Below are 23954 nucleotides of genomic sequence, written 5' to 3'. Positions count from 1 at the left end.
TGGCAGCTCTGTGAGGATTCTGTTCTTCGATCTTTCCAGCACCTTCAACACCATCCAGCCACTGCTCCTGAGGGACAAGCTGGAGACGGCTGGTGTGGAGTATGACCTGGCAGAGTGGATCCTGGACTACCTCACAGACCGACCCCAGTTTGTGAGAGCCCGGAACTGTGTGTCTGACACTCGGACCTGCAGTGTGGGGGAGCCCCAGGGCACTGTCCTCGCGCCCTTTCTCTTCACCCTTTACACTGCAGACTTCAGACATGACACGGACAGCTGTGTCCTGCAGAAGTTCTCTGACGACTCTGCCATCATCGGACTCATCACGGACGACGATGACGCGGAGTACAGAGGACTGGCGCAGGACTTTGTGGACTGGTGTCAGCGGAACCACCTCCTCATCAACACGGGGAAGACCAAGGAGATGGTGGTGGATTTCCGCAGACGCCACCCCACTGCCCCCTCACCAGTGAACATCCAGGGACGGGACATTGAGAGAGTGGACTCATACAAGTACCTGGGTGTTCATCTGAACCACAAACTGGACTGGACTCATAACACAGACGCACTGTACAGGAAGAGCCAGAGTCGGCTCTACCTCCTGAGGAGACTCAGGTCTTTTGGAGTGACAGGGCCACTCCTGAAGACCTTCTACGACTCTGTGGTGGCATCAGCCCTCCTGTATGGTGTGGCCTGCTGGAGCAGCAGCATCACAGAGAGGGAGAGGAAGAGGCTGGACAGAGTCATCAAGAAGTCCAGCTCCGTCCTGGGCTGTGCTCTGGACTCGGTGCAGGAGGTGGGGGACAGGAGGGTCCTGGCTAGATTCACATCTAAGCTGGACCATGAGTGTCACCCCCTGCAGGACACTCTCTCCGCTCTGGAGAGCAGCTTCAGTGAGAGACTGATCCACCCTCGATGTGCGAAGGAAAGGTTCCGTAGGTCTTTCCTTCCTGCTGCTGTCAGACTTTATAACAAAAACTGTTAGTACTGAACACTCGCAATACCGACCTAACCTAATACTGATGTGCAATTCTGTCATATGTGCAATTGCTGTTGGAATTCATGTGCAACCTATGTGCTGTCGTGACACATATTCATGTGCAATTACTGTCGTGATCACATGCAATGGTATTTATGTATTTATTTATTTATTTGTCTATGGGAGTTTTTATTTATTTATAGGAGATCTTCTACTGAAAGTGTTTTTCAGACTTCCTATAAGTGATCTGTTCTTCTGTATCTACCTCTGTATCTACCTGCGTTGCACCAATGAAATTTCCCCATGTGGGACAATAAAGGAATATCTTATCTTATCTTATATATATATATGCTCCTCCTTGAACCGACACCTTAACGTGGTGGAGGGGTTTGAGTGCCCGAATGATCCCGGGAGCTATGTTGTCGGGGGCTTCATGCCCCTGGTAGGGTCTCCCAAGGCAAACAGGTCCTAGGTGACGGGTCAGACAAAGATCGGTTCAGAAGCCTCTTATGACGACGACACAATCAAGGCAGTTCACGTCGCCCGGATCGGCGTCACCGGGGCCCCATCCTGGAGCCAGGCCTGGGATGGGTGCTCCATGGCGAGCGCCTGGTGGCCGGGTCTTACCCCACGGGGCCCGGCCGGGCACAGCCCGAAAGAGCGACGTGGGGCCGCCCTCCCGTGGGCCCACCACCCGCAGGAGGATCCATAAGGGGCCGGTGCAGAGAGATCTGGGCGGCAGTCGACGGCAGGGGCCTCGGCGACCAGATCTCCAGACACAGAGACTAACTCTGGGGACATGGAATGTCACCTCGCTGGGGGGGAAAGAGCCTGAGCTTGTGCGGGAGGTTGAGCGATACCGACTAGATATAGTCGGCCTCACCTCCACGCACAGTTTGGGCTCTGGAACCCATCTCCTCGAGAGGGGCTGGACGCTCCACTTCTCTGGTGTTGCCCGCGGGGAGAGGCGGCGGGCTGGTGTGGGCTTGCTGATAGCCCCTCAGCTCAGCCGCCACGTGTTGGAGTTTACCCCGGTGAACGAGAGGGTCGCGTCCCTCCGCCTTCGGGTGGGGGACAGGTCTCTCACTGTTGTGGCGGCCTACGGGCCGAACAGCAGTGCAGAGTACCCGGCCTTCTTGGAGTCCTTGGGAGGGGTACTGGACAGTGCACCGACCGGGGACTCCGTTGTTCTACTGGGGGACTTCAACGCCCACGTGGGCAATGACAGTGACACCTGGAGAGGGGTGATCGGGAAGAACGGCTTCCCCGATCTGAACCCGAGCGGTGTCCAGTTATTGGACTTCTGTGCTAGCCACGGATTGTCCATAACGAACACCATGTTCAAGCACAAGGGTGTCCATCAGTGCACGTGGCACCAGGACACCCTAGGCCGGAGGTCAATGATCGACTTAGTTGTCGTGTCATCAGACCTCCGGCCGCGTGTCTTGGACACTCGGGTGAAGAGAGGGGCAGAGTTGTCAACCGATCACCACCTGGTGGTGAGTTGGATCCGCTGGCGGAGGAGGAAGCCGGACAGACTTGGCAGACCCAAGCGCATTGTGAGGGTCTGTTGGGAACGTCTAGTGGAGCCCTCTGTCAGTAGGGTATTCAACTCGCACCTCCGGGTGAGCTTCTCCCATGTCCCGGGGGAGGCTGGGGACATTGAGTCCGAGTGGACCATGTTCTCCGCCTCCATTGTTGATGCGGCTGCTCGGAGCTGTGGTCGCAAGGTCTCCGGTGCCTGTCGTGGCGGCAACCCCCGAACCCGGTGGTGGACACCGGAAGTAAGGGATGCCGTCAGACTAAAGAAGGAGGCCTATCAGGCCACTCTGGCTTGTAGGTCTCCGGAGGTCATCGACGGGTATCGGCAGGCCAAGCGAGCCGCGGCTCGTGCTGTCGCAGAGGCAAAAACCCGGGCCTGGGAGGAGTTCGGGGAGGCCATGGAGGAGGACTATCGGTCGGCACCAAAGAAATTCTGGCAAACCGTCCGGCGCCTCAGGAAGGGGAAGCAGTGTCTCACAAACACCGTTTACGGTGCGGGTGGAGGCCTGCTGACCTCGACTGGGGATGTCGTCGGACGGTGGAAGGAATACTTTGAGGATCTCCTTAATCCCTCAGTCACGTCTTCTGAAGAGGAAGTAGAGACCGGGGACTCGGAGGCTGGCTCATCCATCACCCAAGCTGAAGTCACTGAGGTTGTCCGCAAACTCCTCGGTGGCAGGGCTCCGGGGGTGGATGAGATCCGCCCTGAGTACCTAAAGTATCTGGATGTTGTAGGACTGTCTTGGTTGACACGTCTCTGCAACATCGCGTGGCGTTCGGGGACCGTGCCTCTGGACTGGCAGACCGGGGTGGTGGTCCCTCTGTTCAAGAAGGGGGACCGGAGGGTGTGTTCCAACTACAGAGGGATCACACTCCTCAGCCTCCCGGGTAAGGTCTATTCCAAGGTACTGGAGAGGAGAATCCGACCGATAGTCGAACCTCGGATTCAGGAGGAGCAGGGTGGTTTTCGTCCCGGTCGTGGAACACTGGACCAGCTCTATACCCTCCATCGGGTGCTCGAGGGTTCATGGGAGTTTGCCCAACCAGTCCACATGTGCTTTGTGGATCTGGAGAAGGCTTTTGACCGTGTCCCTCGGGGTGTCCTTTGGGGGGTGCTCCGGGAGTACGGGGTCCGGGGCCCTTTGCTCAGGGCTGTCCGGTCCCTGTATGACCGGAGCAGGAGCTGTGTTCGCATTGCCGGCAGTAAGTCAGACCTGTTCCCAGTGCATGTTGGACTCCGCCAGGGCTGCCCTGTGTCACCGGTTCTGTTCATAATTTTTATGGACAGAATTTCTAGGCGCAGTCAGGGGTCGGAGGGGGTCCGGTTTGGGGACCACAGGATCTCATCTCTGCTGTTTGCAGACGATGTTGTCCTGATGGCTCCATCAAACCCGGACCTGCAACATGCACTGGGACGGTTTGCAGCCGAGTGTGAAGCGGCTGGGATGAGAATCAGCACCTCCAAATCCGAGGCCATGGTTCTCGACCGGAAAAAGGTGGCTTGCCCTCTCCAGGTGGGTGGGGTGTCCTTGCCCCAAGTGGAGGAGTTCAAGTATCTCGGGGTCTTGTTCACGAGTGAGGGAAGGATGGAGCGTGAGATCGACAGGCGGATCGGTGCAGCGGCTGCAGTGATGCAGTCGCTGCATCGGACCGTTGTGGTAAAGAGGGAGCTGAGCCGAAAGGCAAAGCTCTCTATTTACCGGTCGGTCTACGTTCCTACCCTCACCTATGGTCATGAGCTTTGGGTAGTGACCGAAAGAACAAGATCGCGGATACAAGCGGTCGAAATGAGTTTCCTCCGCCGGGTGGCTGGGCGCTCCCTTAGAGATAAGGTGAGGAGCTCGGCCACACGGGGGGAGCTCGGAGTAGAGCCGCTGCTCCTCCACGTCGAGAGGAGCCAGCTGAGGTGGCTCGGGCATCTGTTCCGGATGCCTCCTGGGCGCCTCCCTCGGGAGGTGTTTCAGGCATGTCCCACCGGGAAGAGGCCCCGGGGAAGACCCAGGACACGCTGGAGAGACTATGTCTCTCGGCTGGCCTGGGAACGCCTCGGGATCCCCCCGGAGGAGTTAGAGGAAGTGTCTGGGGAGAAGGAAGTCTGGGAGTCCCTGCTCAGACTGCTGCCCCCGCGACCCGGCCCCGGATAAAGCGGCAGAAGATGGATGGATGGATGGATCTTATATATATATATATATATGGTTTTTGGCCCTTGTGAAAATCAAGTTGAATTGCCCTGTTCTAAAACATAAAATACAAATGCCAAAATGACCCAAAGCATGTCACAAATCCATTCAAGGCCAACATAATACATTGATATGTCCACTTCAAAGATGAATAAAAAGTCGACTTAGGCAATTACAATATGAAATGTTTTGATGTCGAAAAATATCTTTTACCAATGTATGTAGATATTAGCTAATTATAGCCTATGTTCTAGGGGAAATAATTTTAAATGTTGTCACACTAAGCATTTAATCCAGTATTTGAATTCTCATAATACAACGTCTACTTCAAATCAAAGGGTAGTAAAATAAACAAGTTTGCACACTTGTTGAACATGGTAGAAGTTATCCAAAATTTAGGAAAGTATATAATTGCGTCACAAAAGTGCACCAAACATTTCTAGGATTGGTGTCAGTGGTTCTGGCTCTGGTGCACTAACTAAAAACATTTGGTGTTCCATATTATATCGGGATTGTACTACTTTGTCTAATTCACCAGAACAGACTTCCCAAGCCACCTGTTGCTTCTCCAGATTTCTGCTCCCAAAACCCATGTGGCATTTCACTGTGTATTCTAGTTAGTGTATAGTTGTGTACGTGATCCTTCTGTTAGCTAACCTCCAGTTTCCCTCCTCACCTGCCCGGACCAGCTGTCAGCCCACGCACAAGACCACAATTAAACAATGGCAGTGACAATCTCCATTCTGTGCACAGTTCATGAAGAGGACATAGTTCAGTAAGCCCTACAATGTCCATCCCCATTGGCACGTGTCCGTTTCCGAGCCCTATGAAGATTTGTATGGGAAATATAAGGTAGTTCTTTGATTGGCAGATGAGCTGTTTAGTTGCTCCTGTCCCACAATCCTTTCTCATGGTTGTTCCTTTATATTGCTTCATAAAAACCTGTCCGTCTTTATCAGCAGTCGGCGGTTTTATTAGCCATGTGTTGCCGCAGTTGTCATTACCGGGTGGATATTAGCAGTGTCAGACAATCTAATATCACATGCGGACACAGACACAAACTTTCCCGTGTGCATTTTGCTGATGACACCTCACGAACCATGTACTCCAGTGGATTCTGTGACTTCTTGGTTTGTAAAATGAGGAGCACTCACATGTGACAATCACTCAGCGGCACTGACAAGCCTTTGACACAACGACACAAAAAGACCTGCCCCGATGAAGGCGGCTTCCTTCATCCGTAGAGATACTGGCACCACATGCATTCTTTCGCAAAACAACAAAATCGTCCCGAAATGTCTCACACAGTCACCTCCGTTTTACTGTTGGTGACATAGTATGGTTGGGTGGGGAGGAAGTGTTGACTCCGGCTCTGCCCTCGTGTCCCATGAAGCTGGTTGGGCTCCAGGACGGTGCACTGTGGCCTCTTGTGCCCGTAAGCCTTCCTCCGCCCAACTGTCTCCGTACCGTCCCAACCTTTAATCCCAAGTCCCATGGAGTGCGATGCTGATATCGTGTTGGAATTGTACGCAAACGGGCGCCCCATGGTAGCTGTGTTCATCGGAACCTCGCTTACCCTGGACATGCCCATAGAGGTACTTCCCGGCATGGTCCCCGACATGTGCGCCAAGGACATGCCACCCATTCCCGGCGGCTTGCTACTGAGGCTGTGAGGGTAGTTGTGTGAGCTGTGAGCTGGGTGCGTGTGGATGCTTTTCAGTTTCTGACCATTCGCCCTTAGTCCAGTTGATTCAGCTCCCCGGGACATGTGTCGCTCCGTCGGGAGAGTGGTGTAGGTCGCCACGGGTTCAGGTGTCAGCGGTCCCAGGGAGGTCATGGGGGTCAGAGAGGTCATGTGCGACAAGGAGGTCATTGGCATCGAAGTCATGTGCGTCATCGACGTCATGGATGTCATTGGTGTCATGGACGCCATTTGTGTCATGGAAGTCATGGGCGGCATAGAAGTCATGGGCATCATCTGGGCCATGGAGGGGTTCATCTGGGAGGAGCTCATGGGGTTAGAGGTCATGGGAGGGGTCATGTTGCCCATGGCCGGTCGAGAGTTGCCCATAGGCTGCAGGGGTAGGCCTCCCTTGGACGGCAGCTCCACCATCAGTCGGCGCTTGTTGTAGAGTTCTCCATTGTACTTGGCCGCTGAGAAACAAAAAAAATAAAATGAATAGTTAATGAAGTACATCCTTAATTAATGTTCTAAAAATGACTTGACTTGTTTTACTACTTTTGATAAATCTGGACACCTTTAGCACTATCAGTTCCAGATTTATTATTGTTATTACCATCATCATCACGTCACCATATATTGTCATACACGTAGTAACATTGTTAAATAGCAATCATTATATATCAGTACGCATTGTGTAAAACAGTTTTGGTTTCTTATTTTATATTTATTGACACCCCTTTAATTATTTCAGACAGGAGTATAATTTCTGCTCTTTATTTATTTGCAAATTTTAAAGGCTGCAATTTTTTAAGTATCATAATTTCAACAACATATCCTTATTATTCAGCATGAAATCTGTTCTGAAATGGAATTCATTTATTAGTTTGTCAGTTCACAGGCCCATGTGATCTTTCAACACAATTCTAGTATTAAAACATGTGCGTAAATGTGATCGTAAATGCATTGCTTATCATAAAACTTCCTCCGTGTGTAATTGAACATTTTTCAGATACGCTTTCCACAGCATATGTTAGGACGTAAATATATTCTATTACCACTATTTAACCGTTCACTCCCGACATTTCCTGGGGGTCTTTTAGCACGTCATGAGTCATTTTGACTAAACGATGTTAAGCTGATGTAATTAGATAATACAGTATGAGAAATGAGTCATGAAAACTACACCCTGTGCCCACATTAACTGCTTAAAATCTTTCATTCAGTGACCAGTGTATATCCGCCTGCTCTGGAGACCTCCGTGCTCCTGGAGGAGTCACTTCAAACAGTCACCCGCACGGAGCTCGCCTCTTCCTTCCCCTTGCAGCTAAAATAAAAATCATATCCCAAAGTCTCAGTAACATAAACCCAGCGTGCGATGCGAGGCTGTGGAGAAGATTTAATTTTTCTTGTTTGCTCGGCAGCAGACCAAGGTCACAATCAAGCATCTCAGAGTGGCACTGCTGTGGATCCTGAGGCCCTTAGAAATGTCAGTTCCACAGTAGCATATTCACATTTAATTAAAACAGATTGTGAACATTTTTGGTCAATTCCTTGCATGGACAGAAGGGTCTCATTGATGATGTCACAAGACAGAAAGTTGTTTAAAATCTTCTGGACCAAAACTTGACAGTGAACATGCTCTGCTTTCAGTGACTATTGTATTACAGTTGCATTGTCTTGGCATGTTTGACTGCAGAATGTCAATGGTGTTAAATCCTGGTCATATAATTATGTACATCGTTTGCCTTTACAATGACGACATAAACTTTGAGATTAAATTGCAGATGGTGACATTATGTATTTTTGTGAGCTTTTAACCAGTGTTTGCTTATCTTTAGGATAAACAAAGTTGTAGTTCCACTGATTCATGCATTTTTGAGTAATTCTGTATTGGGCTGGATTGGAGGCTTGAGAATATCTAAGTTGAGTTCTACAGGTTCAAGAGCTGATATCAATCTAGAAAGGCTCTTACTGAAAGCGATAGAAAAAGTGGCGCCATGACAACTCTTTGAAGCTGATTGGGAAAAAGTGTCAACAGTAGAACAAGTCAATAAACATTTCTTGAATCCAGTTGAGCGAAAAGTACATATTTTCTATCCATAGATGCACAGGCCCCATTTCTATTAAAATATGTTTAAGTAAAGTCTGCAGTGCCACGTTTGCTTTGGTGCGTTTGGGTGCTTCACCTTTCACTTTCATTGGTCCAGTATCCCAGTGCCGCTCATAATAAAGTAAGTGTAATGAGTTGCTAAAAACATCAGAAATGATCACAGGCAGGGGGCACCACTGAGCATTTCTGCTTAGGGCACCCAAATGGCTAGCAGCGGCCCTGCAGGATCTGGCCTGGTCCTTGGTGTATGAACCCAAGAATCACACATCTTTCACCATTGTTAAGAATCTATAGTATCTGACACAGAGGTGGCCATATTGCAGTCAGTGGGGCACACCTAGCCCAATTAATGTTTCGATCTGGCCCACGGGGCTCTACTAACTATTAATAAAACTGTACTGTTAAGACCTCAGGGCTCCGCAGCTCCTGTACGGCCGCACTAATGCAAAAATCAGCTGTCACTTTAGTGTTGGTTATTGGTAACAGACAAAGATCGATCAGTGTGCACCAGCTGTGAGGTCCACGCTCGTGCTCAGCCCTGCATTACACTCCGACCCTCTTCTCGTCACCTCCCTCAGAGTGAAACAGACTCTCCAAACTCGCTGTGTCTCTTTTTCTTCTCCTCACTCGCATCGCTCTCATCTGCTTCACTTATGCTGAATAGAAGCGCACCTTAAATTTAAACTAACTCCACACTTTGCCCAGTGGAAGACACCCAAATGTTGTCAAAAAAAAACGTAAAGTGTCCGGAATCTGAATGGAGCTGAGGTCAAAGCGATCACTGACACTTGGGCTGGGCGTGTGCTGAAGTTTGTAGGCCTAACAATCACTTAAAATCCGAGTGATAATGGTAAAAACGAAGAAAAAAAAAACTGACTAATTATATAATATAATGATGGTTTTCAAGTACCGGGAGAGGAAACAAATAGACGACACATATCATTTAGTACGAAAACGGGTCTGGCCCTCCACAACATGCCGATACCTCAACGTGGCTCTTTGGAGAAAATAATTTCCCACCCCTGATCTAACACTTGCAGCAGCCTCGCACGCTCCCCGCTTTTTCGCAATTTCCCGTCACTGCTGTTTGCTTTCACGCCTCACATATATTCTCCACACTGTCAGTCACTGTCAGACAAGTTACAGTCTCTCTTATCGCTGACAAATGTGACCTTTTTTCCGTCTGATTCTCAGCCACTGCCATTACTCCTTTAAGCCTTGTTGCCTCCTCGTCCTTGAAGATAAAGTTAACACACTCCAGTCAGTTCGCCATGCCGCTGCAACAACAATAAATCAGCTTTGATGCCGAAAAACTAGCTCCACCGCCACGTGCCGAAGGAGACTGCTTGAAAGAGAGAGGACAGACTGCGTCGCTTGTTATTTGCGCATAAAGGTGGACATTTTGCAAACACTGAGACAAATACTGAACTTTTTAGGACACAAAATGGTCAAAACTATATTGGGTTTAAATGCCAATGAGGCAATCTGTCAGGAGTAGTGGGCGATTGCAGTGCAGCACCAGTTGGGGTCATTTTATTCCTTTGAAACCCACAACATTGATCCTTAATAATGGAAACAGGTCCATTGACTTCCTGTTCCTCAAAACTAAACAACTGAAGCCCCGCCTCGTCATAGTGACATTCACAATAACAGGGATGTGATGTTAACTATGCGCACAAGTACACGTATTTGGAAACTGTATTCAACCATCCATATAAACACTTATAAACTCAATTATATAATGATTCAAGTAATACAAATGTTGCTCGAATAGAACATTATTGACTGATCAATCGACCGATTACGAGTCCTGGAATGGAATCAAACACTCAGCTCAGGTCTCGTTATCTTGGCCAACAACATAATCAGAGATACATTTATCACTACAACGGAATTATAGTCAGACGGGATTCTAATGCACATACAATCGCAATGTCTTAGGGTTCATGTCTCCGGGTCCTGAGATGATGGAAATAAACTTGTGCGTTAGAACTCAGCCTCATGCTTCTTCTTTCAACTCTCTGGCTACTTAATAAAGATAATAAGCAATAACCGCTTGTTCCCTTTCGGGGTCGTGGGTGACTGGAGCCTATCCCAGTGACTTCGGGCCTTAGGCGGGGTACACCCTGGACAGTGGCCAACTCGTCGCAGGGCCGCATTATATTTGTCCTTTAATGTAATTGCAAAGTTAGACATTTCTTGCCTGAAGTCTCCTACTACACTTTGTGATACTTTGCGATAATTTCACTACAAATCAATGCTAAAATAATGAAGAATGGTCTCAGCAATGGTTAGCCTACACGTTTTATCTCTCTACTTATCTATTTATTATACGAAACCGAGAGAGGTGCAGAGATAGCGAGAGCCCCCCGAGGGATCAAGCTTGCTCAAGCGACAGGTGAATCAATCCAGCGCATACATCCCGCAGAGCACGTGAGTGGAACCGCCAAACACCGCTGCCTCACAGTGGTGACTCTCACCGGGGAAAAGGCCAGAATCCCTGCAGAGACCGGCGCATTTAGGCATCGGGAACATATCACAGCAGCTCTCCTCAAAGCCCACATCAACAATAACATAAAACCTGTATTAGATTCCACCAGTGTGTCTAGATGGAGAGCGGGGAGTGACGGCGTCTGGGGTTCACAGCGTCTGACAGGCTTTAAAGATAAGAAACCATATTGGAGTCTATGACAGTGACAGGATAAAAATGTGACTATTGGCAACTCCCAGAACCTGTGGCAAAGTAATGTCATGAAGCTTTGAAACCGGTGTTGGGGACAAAATGCATTATAAACCTAAGAAAGGCTGACTGAAGGCTTTTAAAAGTAGAATATTTACAAATTAAGTGTTTTATTGATGAATGTAAGAAATTGTTCATTATTTATTTGTTCTTTCTGCCATCTCAGCTCGTCAGGCTCGAATGTACAATACCACAATGTGTTGATGGTGCGTGTTGAAGTCTCTAGATCCAGTTTCATGCCTCTTCTTACAACTCTCTGGCGACCTCAGTTTATTCACTCACATTCCCACCTGTGAGGCACTACTAAGACATTTGACAAACAAATTCATGCAGCGCCTGGACGTGTCTGGAAATGCCCTTAAAATGACACTGACCAACCCTCAAAAGAGCTCCTGCAGATACACTTCTGCTGTGAGAAAGCACTGGGCAGAGACTCTACAATCATCAATTGAGTTTTATGGACTATTTGACTGCTTTATTTTATGTATCTATGTATGTATGTATGTATTTTATGTATGTATATATGTATGTATGTATGTATTTTATGTATGTATGTATGTATTTTATCTATTTATTTTATGTATGTATGTATGTATTTTATGTATGTATTTATTTTATGTATGGACGTATGTATGTATTTTATGTATGTATGTATTTTATCTATTTATTTTATGTATGTATGTATGTATGTATGTATTTATTTTATCTATTTATTTTATGTATTTATGTATTTTATGTATGTATTTTATGTATGTAACAATGAAAATGTTTCTGGACAAAAGAAAAAAGGCACTAAACGGTCATTCTCGTTTGTTGTTTTACAGTTTTTAGGAAATCTTTTTTGATTTATTGTTGTCAAAGATCCAGGAAAATAAATACTATGTTTTTGTGAAATACTTAGTACTGAAGAAGTGCTGGAAATATGACAAAAACAAACGCCAGAATCAATGAACATTTCACAGCAAAAGAAACCAAAAAGAACATTAAACCTTCTGCTTCAGTTTGAGGTCCAGTAATAATGAAGTTATTGTCCAAATGTTTAGTTGAGACGGAGGAGCAAAAGTGCCTATGTATGTATGTATGTATGTATGTATGTATGTATGTATGTATGTATGTATGTATGTATGTATGTATGTATTTTATGTATGTATGTATGTATGTATGTATGTATGTATGTATGTATGTATGTATGTATTTTATGTATGTATGTATGTATGTATGTATGTATGTATGTATGTATGTATTTTATGTATGTATGTATGTATGTATGTATGTATTTTATGTATGTATGTATGTATGTATGTATTTTATGTATGTATGTATGTATGTATGTATGTATGTATGTATGTATTTTATGTATGTATGTATGTATGTATGTATGTATGTATGTATGTATGTATTTTATGTATGTATGTATGTATGTATGTATGTATGTATGTATTTTATGTATGTATGTATTTATTTTATGTATGGACGTATGTATGTATTTTATGTATGTATGTATGTATGTATGTATGTATGTATTTTATCTATTTATTTTATGTATGTATGTATGTATGTATGTATGTATTTTATCTATTTATTTTATGTATGTATGTATGTATGTATGTATGTATTTTATCTATTTATTTTATGTATGTATGTATGTATGTATGTATTTATGTATGTATGTATGTATGTGTGTATGTCTGTATTTTATGTATGTATGTATGTATTGTATGTATGTATGTATGTATGTATTTATTTTATGTATGTATGTACGTATTTATTCTATTTATGTATTTAGTTTTACAGTTTTTTAAAAGTGCACCATTTAACTTCTCACTGGAGGACCACAAATATAGAAATATAATGTTTGGAAAGAATTATTTTGTAAAGTGCATATTAAATATATATAAAAGAAATACTAGGTCCTGGAGAACGAACCTTTATCATGTGTTTTGGGACTGTCCTATGAGATCAGAGTATTGCACAATCCCACTTGATTTGGGCCTCAAAACTACAGCCATGGACACAATAAATGGATATGTTTCGAGGCTCCAAGGAAAAAGGCCATCACAAAAAATGTATGAAACAAATTGAACCATTAATGAAGGACTGAACTGACATAATTGTAGTAGTAGTAATTGACAGTAGAAAAATTGAGAAAATGACATTACTTAATTTTAAAAGTTAGACAAAATGGACTAGTGGTTTCGGTGGACAGTATGTGCCATATAGACGCATTGGGTGTCTTCTTTGGTTCTCCCTCTGTGTCATGTCCTGCGTTCTGTGTTTTTGTATTGTTTAAACATTCAAAAACTGAAAACTAACTCAATTGCCATAATTGTCTACTGTTTTGTTTCTCATTCAAGCCGTTCTTGCACTTAGACTTCCTCCTCTGGCTTTCATTGTCTTCACCAACAAAACTAATTGCCAATGCAAAAATATTCAATTCCCGATACAGACAGTAACAGACAGTAAGCTGCTCAACTATTCAAATCCGCAGAAAAAAAACATTTGGCTTGGAAAATAAAAACTGAAATGCAAATCACTGCTTTTGATCACTGATAAAAAATACATGTTTCAAGATCTTCTGACACAACTTAAAGGCGCATGTTTCCGCCGCGTCAGACTAATGTCATCTGAAACGTCTTCATTTCGCCCCTTCATTTGCATGTAAAGAGGAAACCAAGAGATTAAATCAGAGAGATGTGACGATATTGTTTGTAATCTATATTATCATCAAAGGTTATATTTAATCAAGTCGTACGCGATTCAAAATGAGATGTGAGAGATGGGAGTGCGGCAAATCAGGTCACAATCCCATGCTATTTTTACAAAGCTGCAGTTTTCAGAATCAGAATTCAGAAAGGTTTTCAATAAGCCATTAACGATAAGTCTCATATAATATCAAACACAGAAAGTATATATATATATATAGCACTGAATGTATTGTTTTATCGCAAAGATGACTTAAAACTGTGGTATTTATAACTGACTGTATTGCTTGTCCATTGCTTGATACATTGTCACATTTTGGGATCGGGATTGGCTGCCCTCTGAAAAAGTCTGCCACATGCTTGTTTCCATGGAGATGTTACTGCGCCACCTGGAATCCTCCACAAAGTATGGCATTAAACTTCTCTATCTCCATGCAAGAGCCCACTCAGTCCCTTCACCAGAAATGCTTCAGTGCACCGAAGAAACACTTTTCTAATCACAATTGTATATAATTGTATAAGAATAGTTGTAGTATTTTATAATTACGACACCTCAATACGCCTTAATGAAGCATGACCAAAGATGGCGTAGAAGTGAGGGTTAGTGTGTTCATTAATACTAAGCGTGAGGTTGCATCCGACCGGTGTCTGGGTGAATAGAGTCAGCAAAAGTCGAATAGAAATGGTTTCTGTATTGAAATATTGATCAAATCTGACAAGCATGCACGTATTTATGGACTACTATAAATGATACAACATGGAGCTCATGTCAAATATCAAAACAGATTGGATAATTCAGCTTTTTGCTCGAGATGGGAAACTATCTTTTAACAGCTCAAGCGTTAGTATTCGCATTCACAAGACCTGTTGCTTTCCTCATAATGCACTATGGGATAACACTTTAGAATAAAGATCCTTAGTAAACTATCTATTAGGCGTTAATAAGCTCTATCTTGTTGTTTTCAAGCACTTAAAGTTACTATACTGTTATGTTAAATGTGTTAATAAACATGTAAAAATGCTTGTAAGAACATTGATAAGATGTTTTCAATAATTGAGTGATAAATGCTAGTAAATGCCTTTAAAGTGTTTCTGAACAAAGTGTCTATTAAAGAGCTTGTACCTGATTTCTTTTGGCATTTAATAAAGTAAAATCTGTTTTGGCCTAGAAGATATATATTATAAAGGCATCTATTCAGGTGAAAATTAGTAGTTTCTCTCTTTCTTTCTTTCTTTCTTTCTTTCTCTTTCGCTCTCCTTTTTCTTTTCTTTTTTTACGGTATAGCAAAAAACACATACTTTGAAGATGTACAACTACAGCAGGTGGTGGTGAGTTAACACTTTATCGATACCAACCGCCATTAAACGCCAAAGAAGAAGAAGAAGAATAAGAAGTTGAAAATGAGACCACAGCACTTTCTCTACATCTAATTATAAAGCATTTTATTCTCCACGAAGCATGAAGTGCACCGTGACTTTTCCGTAAAACTCTCTCTGAGCTCAAAGAGTTGTGAATTGTGCTTATAAACTCTATATATTCAGGATGCTCAGAGGGTATTTGATAAGTAAATAATACATGATGACTGCCTTAAAGAGTTTAAAACAAACTAGTTTTATTTTTCACATTTTAAGAAAAATGTAGGTACAGCATTTTAAAAGCATTATGAATAGCTTATTAAGGAATCTTATTTAAAGTGTTACCCAATGGAGTTTATATTGTCTAGTGATCAGCGCTGGACACTACTTTTCAAGGTGCATTTAGGGAAACACGACTTTTTCACCCGCTGGACATTCGGACAGTATTAAAAATGGCACTGTAAGGACTATCAGAAGCAGCCTGAATCATCTTTAATATACTATTTGTACTGTACATCATGAATTCAGTGTTTGTTCATACTTAATTAAGGCTAATAAAAGTGTAGCTATTATAAAGTGTTACCGTATCCACGACACTTGAGCATATGTGAATTAATGTTATCTTAGCTTGCATATTTGTTTGTGGTATGTTTTGCAGCGGTTGCAGCGCTATCTAGCAAAAAATCATTCTCAAGTGCTAAGTAAATGTTAAGTACTGTAGACATAAGACGGTCTCTTAAACACGCCTTTGAGATTTTTTAGAGTGCATAAGAAGACAAAAGTAATTGGAGATGTGTGTGGCGGCGGCGGCCTGCTCCTCCTTTTAGGTCTGCTTCCAGGTCCTTTATTAGCCACCCTGAGCTTTGGAGGAGGCTGGGGTTCAATAGAATGACCTTATAGAGATGCTCGGTGGGACAGTGAAGATGGATATTGATTGACAGGAGTATGGCTTATCAGCTAGAGCAAGGACCATAGGGAAAGTGGCAGAGGCAATTAAAGAAAAGAGGGGCGAGCAGAGAGGGACGGCTGGTGTGGAGAGAGCCTTTAATTTCTCATGAGGATGGGTTCAAAACAGTATGAGAAAAGTTTAAAGTCAAATCTGCCTGTTTACCTTAAAAATTCTCTCTAACTACCACTATAACGGCCTTTTCACTGGCCTCTCCAAACGAGCTGTAAAACAGCTGCAGTACATCCGGACATCCGGACATCCGGACCGGCCTCCTGCTAGTGCCAGAGTCAGGACTAAACATGGACCGGCCTCCTGCTAGTGCCAGAGTCAGGACTAAACATGGACCGGCCTCCTGCTGGTGCCCAGAGTCAGGACTAAACATGGGGAATCCGCGTTTTTGTTTTATGCAGCTAAAATCTGGAACATACTTCCTGAAGATGTGAGACAGGCTTCTACTCTGACAAAAAATAAAAGCTAAAACTAGTTTTGTTTAACCGTGCATATGACTGAAAGGATTGTATTTCAATTCAATTTATTTTTGTAAGGCCCAAAATCACAACAATGGTTGCCTCTGAGGGCCAAACTATTTGCACTCTTTTATGTCTTAAACTGTTTTGTGATTTCTGTCATGACTTTGCATTTTTCCTGTTGTGTGAAGCACTTTAAATTGCCTTGTGTACAAATTGTGCTCTACACATTATAGCCTTACCTCTGAGCCAGACAAAGAGTAAGATTGAGACTTTTTTGTAATTATTTAAGAAAGCTTATCATTATAACTGACATTCGAAAAATGTCAATTATCCATCCATCCATCTATTTTCTACCGCTTGTTCCCTTTCGGGGTCGCGGGTGACTGGAGCCTATCCCAGTGACTTCGGGCCTTAGGCGGGGTACACCCTGGACAGTGGCCAACTTGTCGAAGGGCCGACACTTAGACATAGACATTACAGACGACCATGGACGGTGGGAGGAAGCCGGAGAACCCGGAGAGAACCCACGGTAACACGGGGAGAACATGCAGACTCCACCCAGAGAGATCATGTGATGTTGGTCTAGTCCGGGAATCGAACCCATGATCTCCTTCTTGGGAGGCAAGAGCCTTTGCCACCGTGCACCCCACCACCTTTTTGACTTTTTAATATATAAATGTTTTTATTTTCTAAATGAAAAAACATATGAAATCAAACACAGAGAAAAAGAAACACAACCAGAGAACAGACACAAAATAAAAGCAGCAGCCATCCAACAATTAAATGAAATAAATAAAATCCTGGCCTAGAAAACCCTATTTTTTTTTTTAAAGTTCCATTTTGTCCACAGGCTGTCAAATTTGAGTACAAATGTAATTTTTTCAATTCTATGTATGTCCGGTATAATTTCAGTCCAGTCCTTAATTGTCGGTGCATTTTATGTCGTTGCCAGGGGGATGCTCCAGAGATAACTGTTGGTTGTGTCCATCGCAGGAGTCCTGAGGCCCAAATACATTGTTCTGAAATCCATTGGAATGGTGATCGTGTATTGTCCGTGAGGCAATGTTGATCTCAATCCAATACTTGTGAACAACGGGACATTCCCCAAAACACATGATAGTGGTTTGCCTGCTGGTGCCACATCCTCTCCAACAGTCTGCACTTCCCTGTGACATGGTGTTATAAAGAAACCAGACGCACAGAATTCCCTCCAAATATGTGATCCCAATGGCCCTCACTTTCCCATTCTCTCTTAATGTAATCGGGGAAGTGGCTGCCCAGATTGTTAATACATTTGTATAATTTAGATATTAGTCCCTTGAAAGTTCAGATTTATAAGCTTCAATGAATGTTTCTGTCAAAAGGTTATGATGGTCATCATAATTTTTAATGTCCTGGTTATAATAACTCTTTATTTGTAAATACCTATAAAGTCCTGTTTGTCCAAGTTTGTCCACCTCCACTCAAATGACTCAACCGTCTGTCAGGGCTGCACAGGAATCCCCGGCATGGGATTAATCTCAATATTTTTCCAATGAGCTTCATATTCTGGGTCACACCAGAATAGCAAGGCTCCCTTACCATACAAATCAGCCAGCTGGGGATAGAAACTGGTCTGGAACAGAGAAACCTGGGCAAAACATTCATTTTTAGTTTGAATCATTTGATTTAGACCTAAGTAGGGGATAAGGTTACATTTTTTAAGATTTTTTTCTTGTACTAAAAAGAGGGGTATAATTTTTTCTCCAGACTTATGAAAAGGTCTCTATGGAGTTCTACACCTAAGTATCTAAGCGATTCAGTTTGCCATTTAAATGGGTGGGTCTTTTTAAAGGTACTTTGTACATTGTTTTGTCATCGTGTATCCAGACATTGGACCAACTTCTTGAAGAAAATGCATCACATTAGGTATGGAAATTTCTGGTTTGGTCAAATATAATAGAACATCATCTGCATAGCAGCCAATTTTATGTTCCGTCCCATCAATAGTAACACCATTTCACCCTGGAGAGACGCAGAGACGACCAGAAAGGACTGTTTAGCAAGCTTTATTACCTGGGTTATTTGGTGCTCAGACCCCGGCGGAAGACGTTGCAATCATGGGCACTCCATGATCTATTTGTATTAGATGTCTCCCCCCGGAGCCTGGAGACTGGTGGTGGTAGATGTGAAGAGAAGGTAGAGGATGAGGGGAATGCAGAGGAGGAGCAGGGGAGGCGGTGGGTCGCAGTACGGTTTAAAGCGGTCGAGCCAACTGCCTGAGGCGCTGATTGGGAGCGGGGAGGAGTGACTTGAGAGCGTTGATTGGGGATGAGGAGCAGGTGCGAGGGCCATGGTGCAGACGCCCCCTGTCCTTCCACCCTACTTGGCCGGGAAAAACTGCATAACCTCTTTGGGATAAGCGCAGAAACCTGGAGTCCATGGTGAAGTGAGGGATCTGACTCTCACAGAAGGACAGGCGGACGTCTGCTTGAGTGCGATGATGGCGCTGGGGAGAGGGGTCCCTCCATGGTGGCCGACGCCTGGACTGGGTGCGTTGGTTGAGCTGGGGAGCAGGTGGCCTTGACGTAGATGGGTGGAGTTAGGTCTTCCAGGCTGAATTTACGCAGGCTTCATGACTTACTTTTGATTGTCTTGTAAATTGAGCCAATGGTTCCAAATACAAAGCAAACAGGAGGAGAGACGAGGCACAGCCCTGCCTGACCCCCCTTTCCATTGGACCATCGTAAAGAGACCCAATATTTTTATGGATTATCTATCGTAAAGAGCCCCAATATTTTTATGTATTATAATATTTATATATTTAACATGTCAAACTGGGTTCTATTCACAAAGAAATTCTGACTGTTGGAGAAACTGTGGCAGCCAGGGAGCAAACCATTATCATGTGTTCTGGGACTGTCTTCTTCCTCAAAATGTTGGAATGAAATAAACAAAGTGCTACAGACTGTTTTTTGATATTATCAAACTTGATTTTCAAATTATGTATTTGGGCCTCAAAACTCCTGCAATAGACACAATACATAGAAAAATAAATACGCCATTACAAAAACGTAAGACAATCTGCACCTACATACAAGGAGTGGACTGACATTGTAACAGAGATACGGAAGATGGAAAAGAGCTTAGTGTGTCGTGATTTGGTTTTCTGTGATTGTTCTGGGCTTCTTGTATTTCTTTACGTATTTTTAGGTCTTTTTTGTATTTTGTGTTATTTATGTTCTAAAAGAAAGAACTAAAAACCCTCTTTAAGATTGTTGTTGAACCAATTCATTTTTTATTATTCAAAAAATAACTTGCTACTCAGGAGCGTCACACCACAGGGCAGAATAAAAGGTGATACACCCTCAAACTTCATCTATGTAATATTAACTTAATTTGAATGCAAAATTTGAATATCATCATTTAATGCTTAAAAAATGTTACCTCTTCTCTTTCACCTTCTTTGACATTTCCATCCTTCCTGAGCATTAATACCACTGGCGTTTAACAGGTATCCAATCTCTTCACCATGGCAACCTTTTTGAATATCACTTGTGGAATGGAAATGTGTCAGTCAAGTGTGTAGCCGGGAGAAGTTGGGCTCCTGACAGTACTTCAATTACACCTATATGCGATCAGATACCGGCCGCTGGAAAGTCGAGGATCCAGATTATCCCTGCAGTGATTCTCCAACAAGGTAAAAACGACCTGCGATGGAGGTGTAGAAAGCATAGTGGCGACCAAAAGAAGAGAAAATGTATAGAGATAAATAATGGTGAGGAAAAGTGCTGGGGCGAGCGACGGGATGAAAAGACAGAAGGTGTAGAAGAAAGGAAAATTCCATGAAATATGAATGATTGAGGTGGGAAGTGTTTGGTCGATGAAGACTTTTTAAAAAACGTCCACAAAGACGCGAAACTTGGCAGCTAAAAGGTCGAAGTCGTTTCTTTATGAGCTTGGAGCCAATTCAAGTCTTACTGAAAATGTTCTTTTATCGTCAATAGTGCAAAATAAAGTCATAACTTCACTCTAGACATGACTTGGGTGCATCTTCTAAAGCTTTCGGTTCTTTAAATAGTACAGTATATCCTTGCAAGTGCTGCTACTTGTAAAGGTGCAAAAATCCACTTTAATCCAGATGTATTCAACATGTTAGAATACATACAGTATTTATTAAAGTTCTCTAACACAAGCCATATTGCAAATATTTAGATCATTGTCAACTCATTTAGTTACCAAATATTTTCTGAAATATTTTTTATTTCAGACCATGGAGAGAGTTGTACACAAGCAGAGCTGCTTTAAAGTCTCTTATCTGAGCCACAGGAGCCAGTGCAGAGACCTGAGAACAGGACTAATGTGATGGTACTTCCTGGTTCTGGTCAGGACCCGAGCAGCAGCGTTCTGGATGAACTGCAGATTTACAGATCGTTTAGAGAGGCCAGTGAGTGTTTTTAGATGTCGTGAGCAGTCCTGAATTATGCTTCCTCTTTCATTTCTGCCACTACATTCTTAACATCTCCCCTGAGCAGCCATCTGTTGGTTTAATGTCTGCGAGATGAAAGAAATCTGTAGCCCTAACATCATGGAAATAATGCCTTCCAGTCGTGAACATTGCAATTTTAAAGAACTTTTCATCATTTTGCTCAAATTGTGGTTCCTGTCAGTGGCGGGATTGTCGACTTGTGAGGCGTCTGGTTTTGGAGGATCGCTGCTAATTCTTGAGTGCCTTTGTTGTCTTATCCTCTGGGATTGACATAAATATGCCTCCTGCTTTTTGTGCAATCAAAAGCAGCTTAAAATACCATATTGTCTGGCGTCTATATTTGGCAGTTTATTTGGGAATTACAAAAATACACTTAACAATATAGATGCAGACGTCCACGACTTTTGAATGACAGCGCCAATCAGTTGTTGGCATTTCTCATTGATATGCAAATGTTTCGGTGGCTTTTAGCTTTAAAAATATGAAAAGTCCACTTATCATTCATGCAATTCTGGGGTCTTAAAATTCCTCTGGTGGTTATATAAAGTGATATTATGGTTACACAACAGAAGAAAATAACCAGCCGCATGCTTCCAGGGCACAAAGCAGTATTCTGCATAAACAAGCATGATAATCTATTATAGTCGGGTCTGGGTGGTGAGTCAGGCCACTGAATGTTGCGGTACATGGGAAAAAAGCATTTGTATTTGGAAACAGAGAAAGTCTAGGGTGTGATGTGGTGTCCAAAATCAATTTACAGCGTGGTACTGTATACTTTTGTTACCAACATTTTTGCTTAGAAATATTGTTTTAGATTAAGCAAACAATCATTCAGCAATGTACAAAATTGGTTGATTTAAGCAAATTCAAAGTGTGAATGAGAGGTTTGAGAGCATTAGATTCGGTCCTTCATCAGCATAAAGCAGCTGTTGACTGATTTGAGTTTGGGAAAACTAGTCTAATCTGAAGTTAATGGTATCAGGGCATCGAAGCAGAATTAATTTAGCGATTAAGATGGTGTGCCAAATGCAGATAGTTTGCTAAAAAAGCACTGTCCATTTGAAACATATGTGAAGTGTTTCTTTTAATAATACTTATTTATTGATAGAAAAGCTTGATGGCCTTATTGTTTTTGTCATGTGATGCTAAATCAAAGATATATTTTTAATATGGTAGACAATAATGTTAGGTGGACTATTTCACTTTTTGGTGGAGGATCTGCCATCTGCTTGTTTGTTTTTTTTAGAAATGGTACTTTGCTTGGAATGTTATATTGTCTAGCTTACATTTCTTCAATTACAGTTGTTTTTATTGCAAAAAAACCCTTCAAAATCATAACTTATAAACTAAAACTGAGTACCGGGTCGCCTCTCCACGGATCAGGGGTCTCATTTATAAAACTTTACGAGGTTTGTGTAAAAAACCCAAACTTCCAAAAATGTCCGCAAACTTGCTCACTTCTCGTTTCTTTGTCTTCTACCTCGTCTCAAAAGCCCTGATGTGCAAAGGTCAGGGTTTTTGGATTGGACTTGGCTGCTCCTTTCCATGTCAAGTTGTCTTAACTTTTTTGTATAAACACAGGCTTTATAAATGAGACCCTGTAACTTGTCCTGGAGGTGCTTTCCTGCTTATCTACAAGACATACATGCTTTAAGTGTCATGTCATGCTTTTCTGTGGAACCTTCCAGAAAAAGCAATACCATCTCCATAGAGCCAAGCAGGGGCGGAATATAAGGTACCTTTAAATGTAAAAAGCAAATCAAATACATATACTTTATTCACTTAAAAGTCTTATCGGATAAAATAACACATACAGTGAGGAAAATAAGTATTTGAACATCCTGCGATTTTTCAAGTTCTCCCACTTAGAAATAATGTGTCTTAAATAATTAATTTGTATGTTATTGCTGCAAATATGTATTTGAACACCTGGGAAGGTCAATTTTAATATTTGGTACAGAAGCCTTTGTTTACTATTACAGAGGTCAAACGTTTCCTGTAGTTCTTGACCAGGTTTGCACACACTACATCAGGGATTTTGGCCCACTTCTCCTCACAGATCCTCTCTAGATCTGTCAGATATTGGGACTGTCGCTGAACAACACTGAGTTTCAGCTCCCTCCAAATATTTTCTATTGGATTTAGGTCTGGAGAATGGCAAGGCAAGGGAAGTTTATTTGTAGAGCACAATTCGTACACAAGACAATTTAAAGCGCTTCACACAACAGGAAAAAAATGCAAGACATGACAGAAGATTGATACTTTCCATGTTTGACCGTCCCTAGATCTGCCTCTGCACACGTCTGCGCTTTTGTATCTCGACCAAAGCTTCTAGTGTTAAAACTTGCTCTTGATCAGTAGGTGCGCCAGGCTCTTCCTGGACATTGCAGTGGCCTTAGTGTCGACTGACAATCTGACCAGCGTGTGTTCTAACCCTCTCTCCAAGCACCTGCCATGCGGCTGCTATTGTGACGCGCGGAATTATTTACATGTTCAATAGTAATTGTGTCTAAATAATGGTTTTAGAATGAATTTCTCTAAAGAAATACCTTTTAAATTAAAGACATTTACGCACAGCCAAACAACACAGTTTTTAGCTTAGATTTGAACATTGTCAGAGTAGAAGCCTGTCTCACATCTTCAGGAAGACTGAAGACTGAAACACAGATTCCCCATGTTTAGTCCTGACTCTGGCACCAGCAGGAGGCCGGTCCATGTTTAGTCCTGACTCTGGCACCAGCAGGAAGCCGGTCCATGTTTAGTCCTGACTCTGGCAC

At 43.2% G+C, this 23954-nt stretch overlaps 1 protein-coding gene across 1 annotated transcript in view; it reads right to left on the bottom strand.

Annotated features, from left to right (window-relative positions):
* Positions 1-5194: 5194 nt before the first annotated feature.
* Positions 5195-23954, bottom strand: part of shisa9a (shisa family member 9a) — a 103633-nt gene continuing 84873 nt past the window's right edge. The window contains exon 4 of the mRNA XM_072456549.1: positions 5195-6852. Within this exon, the coding sequence (XP_072312650.1) occupies positions 5999-6852 (854 nt within the window). The 3' untranslated portion in view covers positions 5195-5998. The remainder of the gene's footprint in view (positions 6853-23954) is intronic.

Source organism: Eucyclogobius newberryi, unplaced genomic scaffold, assembly GCF_026437365.1.
Source record: "Eucyclogobius newberryi isolate DKJ021-1_F unplaced genomic scaffold, fEucNew1.0.hap1 SCAF_20, whole genome shotgun sequence".
In the NCBI taxonomy this organism is placed as follows: Eukaryota; Metazoa; Chordata; class Actinopteri; order Gobiiformes; family Gobiidae; genus Eucyclogobius; species Eucyclogobius newberryi.
This window is presented reverse-complemented; position numbering and strand designations above follow the sequence as displayed.